The following is a 12,823-nucleotide window of genomic DNA, read 5'->3' as shown; positions in this document are numbered from 1 at the left end:
GGCACTGAGTTTGAAGGTAGGCCTTGAAATACATCCACAGGTACACCTCCAATTGACTCAAATAATGTCAATTAGCCTATCAGAAGCTTCTAAGGCCATGACATCATTTAATGGAATTTTAATGGAATGGACTTGTTAACAATACATTTGTGGAGTGATTGAAAAACGACTCCGACCTTAGTAATGTAAACTTCTGACTTCAACTGTTAATATATATGTATATATATATATATATACTAAATGACTAAATGACAAAAAGTATGTGGAAACCTGCCCGTTCTCATTCTAAAATCATGGGCATTAATATGGAGTTGGTCCCCTCTTTGCTGCTTTAACTGACTCCACTTTTCTGTGAAGGGTTTCAACTAGATGTTGGAACATTGCAGCGGGGACATGCTTCCATTCAGCCACAAAAGCATTAGTGAGGTCGGGCACTAATGTTTGGTGATTAATGTTTGGGCCCAGCCCAAACCATGAAAAACAGCCCCAGAACATTATTATTCTTCCACCAAACTTTACAGTTGACATTATGCATTCGGGCAGGTAGCATTCTCCTGGCATTTGCTAAATCTAGATTAGTCCGTTGGAATGCCAGATGCTGAAGCGTGATTCGTTACTGCAGAGAACACGTTTCCACTGCTCCAGAGTCCAATGGTGGTGAGCTTTACACAACTCCAACTGACGTTTGGCATTGCACATAGTGATCTTAGGCTTGTGTGGGGCTGCTCGGCCATGGAAACTCATTTCATGAAGCTCCCGACAAACAGTTCTTGAGCTGAGGTTGCTTCCAGAGGCAGTTAGAAACTCGGTAATGAGTGTTGCAACCGAGGAGAGGCGATATGTTTTTGGGGGACCAAGGCAGACATAGCAGGGCAGGAATTGTACAAACTGACTTTTTGGAAAGGTGACATCCTATGATGGTGCCACGTTGAAAGTCACTGAGCCCTTCAGTAAGGCCACTCCACTGCCAATGCTTGTCTATGGAGATTGCATGGATCTGTGCTCGATTTTATACACCTGACAGCAATGGGTGTGGCTGAAATAGCCAAAACCACTAATTTGAAGGGGTGTCCACATACTTGTGTGTGTATATATACAGTATATGTCTAATGTTCATGTTATTATTTTTCAATGTATGTAAATAGTTTTTGAGTGGTATGTATTTTTAGTTATCTGTTGGATCCCAGGAAGACAAGCCCTCACCATTGGCTTTGGCTAATGGAGATCCTGATAAAATCATAAATGAGCAGCAGATCCCTGTTCAGTTATCAGAGCCTCCTCATCCTGGCATTCCATAAGTTATTTGTGCCATTAATGCCAAAATATTGCTGAAACCTGAGGTGTGTGTCTGTAAGTGTGTAAGTGTTTAAGTGTGTAAGTAAGTGAGAGCAGCCCTTTTTGATTGGTTTTCCTATGGCACACATTTACAGGACCATAACTGGAAATGTTTTATTAAATCTTCTTAAACTTTCAAAGGCTTGTCAGGGATGTTAAATTGCTTCTCCCAGCCTGGGAAAATACTGATTCAGACTGCAGATAGCAGCAGCAAGAGAAAACAAAAAAATGATTTATCTGTTCAAAGCCAGCATTTGTTAACATTAAGTGCCTCTGTTTAGATAAGAAATGTCCATGTATAACTTTCATGAGGCATGCAGAACACAAAAAGCTGAGCAACTTATCAATTACTCTATCCTGTTTTCCTTTTTCTTATCTTATACATTCTATGTCTTGTTTACATTCAGGGAACAAGTGGACTCGGCAATAAGAGATAAAGTGTGATGAGAGAGAGAGCCAAGCTGAATTTGGAGAATGGTTCTGAAGGGAGACTGGAAAGAATTGACCTCAGAGGCCATCCCCTAGATGGAACTGCCTGTTGATTTGTATCACAGCCATTAACACTGGGCAGTAGAGTCCTTACTTAGCGAATGCAAGAGTAATATGTGACAGTGTCACATTCATCAGTGACAATTCATTTTCTGGCTACCAACACAGAGGCAAAAAGACTACTTTCCAAATGGACATTAAAGAACTAGGCTGATTATGTGGAATGTTTCCTCCCCCCATTATCACTGGCAAAAGGGGATTTGGTTACACAAAACATACAACATTTATGTACCAGTTTTATTAAGTCGGACAATTATATAGTATGAATGTACAATATATGTACTTTTACATACTTTCGAGGTATAGGCATAGTTAAAGTTAAGTAGAATTATTTTGAAAAATAGTACTGTATAGGTTTTCTCCCCCCATCTCCTATTTCCATCATGACTCATAGAAATGATCCAGTTGACTTATTTAATTCCACGAGCACTAATCATCAAGCATTGAGAAGATCAGTAAGCAATCTGTCAAAATCTTTTCATTGCCTAGGAGTGTTTGAACTTCCTCAGAGGACGTAGACCCTGTTGATTTTACTTGAACAGCATGGTGCGGAATTGTCACACAGGATAAAAGAGTGGCAGATGGTATCTGTTACTATAAGGATCAGCTGTCAGTGCTTTCACGTTGCCCCTATCTTGGTTTCCAAGCTAGCTCCTCCAAACTTTGGTTCTCAGCTAATGATTTCACAGGACGAGGATGCAAGTTTTAATGATCTTCAACGACTATTATTAAAATGTGTGCTGTGACAGTGTTCATATTAGCTGTAAGACTGATTTCAGTCATGTTAAACTTTGTTCATCATATCTTATAGATCAGTTTTTATTTAATTTTACTAGATTCAAAAATGTAGTTGGTTTAGTTAGAATGCCACAGCCGTTGTTAAATGTATTCATAATTCAGACAGCAGAGCAACCCTAATCTGTGTTTCATTCTCATCAGACTCTTCTCAATGGCTGAAACCTCTGGTCTGGCATACTGATAATATAAACTATAGTCATGCTGTGTATGGAATCACAACTCACTTAGTTGTTGTATAGAGCAGTCAGGCCCAATGCCAAAGGTGGGGACCTTGGCTGGTGGTGGTGGTGGTTTTTCCTTCTCATTGGTGCTGTAATAATAACAACTGAGACGAGCTAATTAAAGGCCAGTGGACTGCACCACTGTCACTCTCTCCATCCAGGCGCTGACAGGGCAGCGGCTAATTGCGGGACCAGGATGTTAATTGAAACCTTGCATGGTGATTAACACATTTCCAAAGCATTGAAACAACCTCTGCTATGATTAATATACACCTGTCATAACTAATTACATTGATACTGAAGAATGATTAGGCCTTGCTCTGTCTTCCAGTCCTCCTCCATCACACACTCTAGCCTTGATTAACACATCTCTAATGAATAGTAGAACATGGCAGATTAACAAGACCTGTCGGTCAGTTATGTTCTTTCTACATCAAAGGAGCCTTTCCAAAATAAATATATTTGTTAGATATGTAGATTTCCTGACTCAAGAGAACTCTAATTTGAGTTGTAGGTCTATACCAGACATAGTCCGAAGTGCAGTAAAGTTTTGGAACGCATTGATATGTGTTGAGATGTAAATGTATGCTAAGAGACATTCCTCATCAATCAGAAATAACTGGACCATAATACAATATATAAAAGCATTTTTATAATTTGCATTTGTAGAAAAGGGTTACGCTAATTAATGTCTGGAACAAATAGCATGTAATTGGCAACTTTAATTTCTGCCAAGCTCCAAATAAATTAAGTATGGGTATGAAGGGTAGATTGACAATAAAGCAATCAGAACACTCTAAAAGGCTATCATTTGCTTGATTTCCCTTTTCTTGCAATCAGTGTTGTTCAGCCATTTCGCTCTCTGAGGTTGGTTGTTCTGCTATAAAGTACATCAAGAAACTGCAGTCTTATTGGGCATACCATGTAAAATTCATTGAGTCAGAGTGTACAGTCAAAGTTGAGAAGCTGTAAAAACAAAGGGCAACTAATAACAAAGCCAACTAAACTCAGCAAAAAAGGAAACGTCCCTTTTTCAGGACCCTGTCTTTCAAAGATAATTCGTAAAAATCCAAATAACTTCACAGATCTTTATTGTAAAGGGTTTAAACACTGTTTCCCGTGCTTGTTCAATGAACCATAAACAATTAATGAACATTTACCTGTGGAACGGTCGTTAAGACACTAAGAGCTTACAGACGGTAGGCAATTAAGCTCACAGTTATGAAAACTTAGGACACTAAAGAGGCCTTTCTACTGACTCTGAAAAAAAAGAAAGATGCCCAGGGTCCGTGCTCATCTGTGTGAACGTGCCTTAGGCATGCTGGCCAGATATGGAAATGCACAATCCCTCCATCAGTGCTCAGACTGTCCGCAATAGGCTGTGAGAGGCTGGACTGAGGGCTTGCAGGCCTGTTGTAAGGCAGGTCCTCACCAGACATCACCGGCAACAACGTCGCCTGTGGGCACAAACCCACCGTCGGAGATGCACTGCAGTACTTAATGCAGCTGGTGGCCACACCAGATACTGACTATTATTTAATGATTTTGACCCCCCCTTTGTTCAGGGACACATTATTCAATTTCTGTAAGTCACATTATTCCATTTCTGTTAGTCACATGTCTGTGGAACTTGTTCAGTTTATTTCTGTTGTTGAATCTTATGTTCATGCAAATATTTACATGTGGTAAGTTTGCTGAAAATAAACGCAGTTAACAGTGAGAGGACGTTTCTTTTTTTAGCTGCGTTTATTTGCTGAATAGTAGGGTAGAGTTGGATTTACAATAATTGAATTGCTTACGAAAACTGTTAAGATCCACTGTAATACAGTAGTGCTTTTATTAACTTTGGAATAAATGTTATTACAAGAGTGTTTGTGTTATGCTACGTATAATGACTGAATTGAACAGTAACTCCTATCTTTGTGTCCCTTTAGACCACGAGCGGATCAGGAAGGACTCGTCCTATGAGCAGGAGGGAAAGGTCCAGTTTGTGGTCGACGCAGTCTACGCCATGGCTCATGCCCTGCACAACATGCATAAGGAGCTCTGTCCAGGCAAAGTGGGCCTCTGCTCCAAAATGGAAACCATCAATGGAACCATGTTGCTTAAGTTCATTCGCAAAGTCAACTTTACAGGTTTGTTTTAGTAATGCACAAACTACAAACACCTGTGAATATGTGCAAGATAGCAGATACACAGAAATACTACACAAACACTATACAAATATACACATTGGCAAAGGCATCAGCATTTCCTTCAGTTTTTCTCTCTCTGTTAGAAAATGCCTTACCATTCATTTGAAATAGGCTTTATCAATTGAAACACTTAAACCCTTGCTTTGTTCCTTCCCCCACATTTAGCTTGAATGATGTGTCTTACTATTGTAATTATTTCGATAACTAACCGTAATTCAAGAAACATTGTGTTTCTACAGCCAAATGAAAGGTTCCAGAGTCTTCCAGAGAGCAGCATTTAAAATACCTCTCCCAACAAATCCGTAAAGAGAACATGAAAGCAAAATCAAGCTGCTATTGCAGGGGAGCAAACCGATTCTACTAGCTTGCTGTTACTCAGTCCAGAGAAACTAATCTGCATTTTGTATGGAATCTCTTTTGTCCGAGAAGCATTTGAAGTGGTGGTAGTTCACTGCACTGTTGTACACTGCAGTCAAAAGAAGAGAAAAACCTTGTGTTGTTGTAATGGAACAAGCTTTAGGAAAAATACACTAGTTGTGGTGAAATATTAAACAAGACAGTGGAGATTTGATTAAAATCAGCTGGACTGTATAAAGCTTGGTTATTGATAGCTTGTAGATCGATTGAAGATCAACATAAAACAAAAGTTATAAGATAATTAACGCTTTATTTGTGGAACTCAATACTGTTTAGCTGACAGAAAAGTTGCCCAAAGTTGCTTAGTCATTTTATAAACCTCAAAGTGAACACCTCATCTCCAGTCCACACAGATGTTGAAATTTCAAAGACAAACTCAGATCGCCTAATAACCAATTGTGTGAGTGTGACTCATTGGCCTCCTCGGCTATTTTAGAGTACGGTCTCTGTCTGATGTCACTTTCATCTGTTCTAATAAGGTACTGCTAATTATACATCAACTGAGCAGAAGGTCAGAGTGGAGGCAATCAGACATAATGCAACATGTGCATTCTGACATCCATGGACTGCCCAGACCCTCCCTTAGAGCTAATTATATGGTAATAGGTGCCCTATTTGAATGGAGGTAGAGGAAGGCACAATCCAAATTGAGAATGGAAGGGAGAGCCGTAGGGTCAGAATAGAATAGAATAGCTGAACAGTAAAATGGAGAGCTGCCTTATCACAGGGCTCTTACTAACCTTCCATAGAGGTGTGCTGCTTCTTATGTTATGCACAAAAGGTGACTCTCAGGCAAGGTGTCTGGCATACCAACCAATCACCACCTCTGTAGAACAACGTCTACCTCTTCAGCTTTGTAACTGAGATGATTACTTCACTTCCTGACCTAAATGGCTCATCACCAGGCATAGCCACACTGCACGTAGGCTGCTCTAGCAGCTCCTCACTCCTGTTCTGTGCTTCAGGGTTTCTATCTTTTAAGCTCGACCCGAGAGCTGTTGCATTTTATTTTTCTGAATGTACACACATTTCCTGAATGCAACACCGCTCATTTGTCTCAATGTATCACGTTTCAGGTAAGACCCAGATGCAGACAACGAAGTAACAACAGTTTATTAATCGAACAGGGGTAGGCAAAAGACAGGTCAAGGGCAGGCAGTAATCCAAATAGGTGGGGCAAAGGTACAGGACGGCAGGCAGGCTCAGGGTCAGGGCAGGCAAATGTCAGTAATCCAGAAAGGTGGGGCAAAGGTACAGGGCATGCAGAATGGTCAACACCGGAAAAACTAGAAAACAGGAACAATCAAGAGACAGGAGCAAAGGAGCAAACACTTGTGGGCTTGACAAAACAAAATGAACTGGCAACAGACAGAGAACACAGGTATAAATACACAGGGGATAATGGGGAAGATGGGCGACACCTGGAGGGAGGTGGAGACAAGCACAAAGCAGGTGAAACAGATCAGGGTATAACACAATGACTTAACTTTATTCACCTCAGTTCCCTTTAATTAAAGGGAATATTGTCTGTCTGCAAAATAAAAGAAAAAGGGAAGCCTTCTCTTAAGGAATAATCTTAGTTCTGTTATCATGTTTTCTCCTTTAGACAACCAACCGCAAGTTCTTCCCAAAATGGAGACAACATGCAAATTATAATTAGAACATTGTTTGCATATTTCTCAACTTGGTGATTATATGTATCCAGGTCACACCTCATTTGGGTGTTTGTTCTAACACAATATGAAACAAATTGGCCCAATTTTCTAAACTCAGCACAAGATGTACAAGTTCACAACCTGAACCAAAGTTCAGACATTCAGCTCCATTTTGACATCTAGCCATTCCACTGCTCTCACCTTCATGTCCAGGTCACTCAGTCTCCAACCTAGCAGTAGCACTCCCCTATGGAAAAGGACTTTACATGCATTCCTGGAAGACTTCTCAGTAATAAAACTACAGGTATTGCATTTAAACCTAAGATGGCCTAAGAATCAATGCCAAAAACACATTACCGGTAGGATGTATTGCTGTGAAGTCTTACTGTACATTAGAAAGTAGAGTTTAAAAGGTTTTAAGGAAGAGAACAGGAAATGTTGACATGATCCCAGTGTATTCTGGGAACTAGAAGCACCCATGCTGACTAGAGGAAAGGAGACACCTGGCCACTCCAGATATTGTTGACAAAGTTGATTCTTGTTGATGTTAGGCCTACAACCGTATTGTCTGTGTTTCAGAAATGTTTCTGCTGCGCTGGCTAAACTGTATCATATTTTTGTGATAACTTACATTGTGAAGTCCCTTGGTTCAAAGAAAACACAGTTAGAGATAAAAAAATATAAAAAAGTTCTAAATACCCATATCCATTACACTAGAACCCATCGGCTTAGCGTTCATTAAAAGCATAGAACTGTTAGATTGTGATTTTAGCATGGCTGAGATTGTTGCTGAGACAGTTGCTTCAGCTCACAAAATGCAATATTGTTTGTCTACTTCTGAATTCTTCAAACAATAGATACTTTTCCTCATTGAATGGTCTTAAGCAAAGCCTAGCACATATAAACTTGCTGTTTTGTAAAGCCAGTTAATTGTTGCAACTGCCTGTGTATGAATGTTTAATTACAGAGTGGGGAAGCATAAACGCCAAATGCCATCCTCCCTGCCAGGCAACTAACAAATTACGTGCCACAACAAACAGCAAGGGGAGGGTAAAATACAGCATGGAACACAATGCATCACCCTTTTTGAGTTGTGTCACATAGAGATGACAGGGAGAGGCTGACAGGACAATCAGCCACAGCACTGGCCTTAGCTCTGCTCAATTGGATGACTAATAACCAGGAAAGGCTGGGCCACCATTTTGAGTGGTTGTAAATTATAGTGTGTCACCACCGAATTCCGGTGTTTTCAAAGCCTACTTTTGCATTTACAGCGAAATGTAGAAGATTGTGGTAATTTGTATATCTTTCCCTGTTCGCTTTGTTTCGGGATTCTGAAGCAGTAACTGTGGCATAAAGGAGATGTCTCGTAGAGATATACTTTAACTAGTGATCTATTCCGTTTTTTCCTGATTGACCCCCAGATATGATTATGGATTTGTGGTTTGCATGCAGCTCACATGAGACATTTAGGGTAAACCATTGTGCATACATTACAGACCTTACTTCAAGCATTGTCAACAGCTTTTCTGAAATTCCTTATTGAATGTTCAGACTCACGGAAGAATAACACCTGGAAAAGCCTATATTTATACCACATGCAGTACCGATATGTAGAATATATGCCAAGACACAAAACCACCATCATGAAATGTATTTATGGATATTATTTTTTTTATATCTAACCTTTATGATTTCAGTACAATGTATGCCTTCTTTACATTATGTAAACAAATCAAGTGCTTAGAATAATATGTAGTACTTTTTATACTCCAAATACAGTAACTATCAATGTCAGTCAATAATTGGGTCAAGATCATTGGTTCTTGAGAATGTATTTCAGTTGACTGTGATTTTATACTGGACTATTTTACCACTCTTCAGACCCTATAGACTATTGCTTCAGAATTTAACCATATGATGCTAGTTTTCTTTACACATTCGATAAGTGCAGGCTTTGACAGTGACAAAACTACAGCAGTGCAATAACCTCTGAGATAATGGACATGGACTATTCTTTCTTACAATAGCTGCAGGCAAGAAGCCCAGTCCACAGGCCTAGAATGCCACTAAATCTTTTCAAAATGATAGAGTTGACACCTTAAAATACTTTTTTGATTTATCAAATGCCCATGGGAGCCTCTTGGAGAAGTAAAGTGTGCTAATTCCAGTCTATTTTCCATCATATTTTTAAATGAATGACTTCTAAAGGTTACCATTTTAATCTGGCACTGAATAAACCTAATTCAAACTCATATCTTTTCAATTACTCAGAGTATTTAATCAAAATGATTTTAAAAAGTGACTCGTATATGAATACAATTGGAGTAGTTTTAGTGTCGTGAGAAATGTATACAGTGGAGGCTGCAAGGCATTCTCATGTCTCACCACAGATAACTTAAGTTTGCAAGCTGAGAATATTTGCTTTTGATCTGCTCTACAGTGCGCGGCCCTTGCAGAGCAAGGGGAACCACTACTTCAAGGTCTCAGAGCAAGTGACGTCACCTATTGAAACGCCACTAGCGCTAACTAGCGAGCCATTTCACATCAGCTACATATAGACACAGTGACACCTTTACCACATGAAACGCCTTGTAAACTCGTAAAGAAACGTCCTCTCACTGTCAACTGCTTTAATTTTCAGAAAACTTAGCATGTGAAAATATTTGTATGAACGTAACAAGATTCAACAACTGAGACATAAATGGAACAAGTTCCACAGACATGTGACTAACAGAAATGGAATAATGTGTCCCTGAACAAAGGGGGGGGGGGGTCAAAATCAAAAGTAACAGTCAGTATCTGGTGTGGCCACCAGCTCCATTAAGTACTGCAGTGCATCTCCTCCTCATGGACTGCAGCAGATTTGACAGTTCTTGCTGTGAGATGTTACCCCACTCTTCCAACAAGGCACCTGCAAGTTCCCTGATATTTCTGGGGGGGAATGGCCATAGCCCTCATCCTCCGATCCAACAGGTCCCACACGTGCTCAATGGGTTTGAGATCCGGGCTCTTCGCTGGCCATGGCAGAACTCTGACATTCCTGTCTTGCAAGAAATTGCACACAGAATGAGCAGTATGGCTGGTGGCATTGTCATGCTGGAGGGTCATGTCAGAATGAGCCTGCAGGAAGGGTACCACATGAGGGAGGAGGATGTCTTCCCTTGTAACGCACAGCGTTGAGATTGCCTACAATGACAACAAGCTCAGTTCGATGATGCTGTGACACACCGCCCAAGACCATTACAGACCCTCCACCTCGAAATCAATCCCGCTCCAGAGTACAGGCCTTGGTGTAACGCTCATTCCTTTGACGATAATCGTGAATCTGACCTTAACCCCTGGTGAGACAAAACCGGGACACACACTTTTTGCCAGTCCTGTCTGGTCCAGCGACGGTGGGTTTGTGCCCATAGGCGACGTTGTTGCCGGTGATGTCTGGTGAGGACCTGCCTTACAACAGGCCTACAAGCCCTCAGTCCAGCCTCTTTCAGCCTATTGCGGACAGTCTGAGCACTGGTGGAGGACTTTTGTGCTCCTGGTGTAACTCGGGCAGCTGTTGTTGCCATCCTGTTCCTGTCCCACAGGTGTGATTTCTAGATGTAGCGATCCTGTGCAGGTGTTGTTACACGTGGTCTTTCACTGCGAGGACGATCAGCTGTCCATCCTGTCTCCCTGTAGCGCCATCTTAGGTGTCTCAGTACGAACATCGCAATTTATTGCCCTGGCCACATCTGCAGTCCTCATGCCTCCCTGCAGCATGCCTAAGGGGCGTTTCTTTTTTTGCTGAGTTTATTTCAAATCTCCTTTCAATATCTTAGCTTTCTCACCCATTAACTTTCACAGCTGAGATCTGAGACCTGACTTGCAAGCACACCTATGTGTATTGTTTTGACGTCTTGGCATGTGTGATGTCAAGTGCCACCAAAATGAGCTACAACTATATTTCAAAGGGCTTGGGGTAATGTGCAATGGAGGGGAGGAGAGAGAGCAGGAAAGAGAGAGAGTTACTCTCCATGGCCTTCTCTATTTATCAACAGCCACACTAATATGGGGCAGCTGGCTGTGGTTCTCCACTCTCGGCTCCCAACAGAAAATCACAGGATCCCCAGACCCATCATTCGACACAGTGAGGAGTTTTTGGAATGGCTCAGGACCAAGCAGGCACACAGAGAGGGAGAGGCAGGGATAGGTAGGAAGAGGAACAGGCAGGGAGGGAGAGGGAGTGTCAGGAAGAGGGAAGGAGTGTCAGGAAGAGGGAAGGAGTGTCAGGGAAAGAGAAGGAATGTCAGGAAGAGGGAAAGAATGTCAGGAAGAGGGAAGGAATGTCAGGAAGAGGGAAGGAATGTCAGGAAGAGGGAAAGAGTGTCAGGAGAGGGAGGCAGGGACCGGCAGTGGGAGGCAGGGACCGGCAGTGGGAGGCAGAGAGAGTGAGGGAAAGGCAGTGGGAGGGAGTAAGAGGCAGGGAGAGTCAGGTAGGCAGGGAGAGGGCAGGGGAAGCAGGGAGTGAGGAGGCAGGGGGAGAGACCTTACTGTGGTAATCAGGCTCCATTCTGTCATTAGCCAGTGCTCAGAGAGGGGACTTTGAGGGCAACGTCTAACAGAGAAACAAGCAAAACAAAAGAGTGTGAAATAATATGCGAATGGCCACAGACATGGGAAGTCCCACATGCCTGTCAGCCTCCCTTTTACTCCACTCATTAATAACAGTATGGTAGAAGACTCATGCCCCAGCACCTATATAACAGTAAGCCATTTTATACAGTAGTGTTGTTAATACACAGTATATGATGAAAACAAAAACAATCTGATTTCCCAGCTACAGCTTTAATGAATAAACAGACTACTTTATTACATTGTCTCAGGTAATACAAAATAGTAATAAAAAGACCATTGAATTATTCAGCTGCACATGTGAATATAGAGCTAGTGCGCAGGTATAGCGTTCTCGAGTGGCGCAGGGGATCCCGAGTGGTGCAGCGGTCTATGGCATTGCATCTCAGTGTAAGAGGCATCACTACAGACCCTGGTTTGATTCCAGGCTGTATCACAACCGGCCGTGATTGGGAGTCCCATAGGGCGACGCACAATTGGCTCAGCATCGTCCGCGTTTGGCCAGGGTAGGCCGTCATTGCAAATAAGAATTTGTTCTTAACTGACTTGCCTAATTAAATAAAAGGTTCAATAAAAAAATACTAATGAAATATACATCTAAGAGAACAGCTTCTAGTTTTGTGCCAACATCTATTAAACTGCTCAACTAATATTTATATTCGTAAATATGTCTATATACAGTGCATTCAGAAAGTATTCAGACCCTTGACTTTTTCAACATTTTATTACGTTACAGCCGTATTCTAAAATGTATTAATATACCCAATAATGCATGTCATTCAAATTAAATGTATTTTTCACATATGTTGTGACTTTACTTTCATTAATCTGATGACTGTTACTTATAAAATCATCTAACTATGTTTAATTGTCAACCGATTAAATTAATTATGTAAAAATTAAGTCATTAGGAATTTGGGGCACCACGAGAGCGGTTGTTTAAAAGTTACCATCTCCCGAATTAAACTTTAAAAGTCTTTACCGATCACACCCATAAAACAATCAATGTATCAATCATCTCATATCATATCCTCAGTCG

At 41.2% G+C, this 12,823-nt stretch overlaps 1 protein-coding gene across 1 annotated transcript in view; it reads left to right on the top strand.

The window, feature by feature from the left end:
• Nucleotides 1-12,823, top strand: part of LOC135504270 (metabotropic glutamate receptor 4-like) — a 222,141-nt gene that overhangs the window by 180,467 nt on the left and 28,851 nt on the right. Inside the window, exon 6 of the mRNA XM_064922669.1 lies at nucleotides 4,838-5,038. Within this exon, the coding sequence (XP_064778741.1) occupies nucleotides 4,838-5,038 (201 nt within the window). The remainder of the gene's footprint in view (nucleotides 1-4,837; nucleotides 5,039-12,823) is intronic.

Source organism: Oncorhynchus masou, chromosome 18 (assembly GCF_036934945.1).
Source record: "Oncorhynchus masou masou isolate Uvic2021 chromosome 18, UVic_Omas_1.1, whole genome shotgun sequence".
Classification (NCBI taxonomy): domain Eukaryota; kingdom Metazoa; phylum Chordata; class Actinopteri; order Salmoniformes; family Salmonidae; genus Oncorhynchus; species Oncorhynchus masou.
This window is presented reverse-complemented; position numbering and strand designations above follow the sequence as displayed.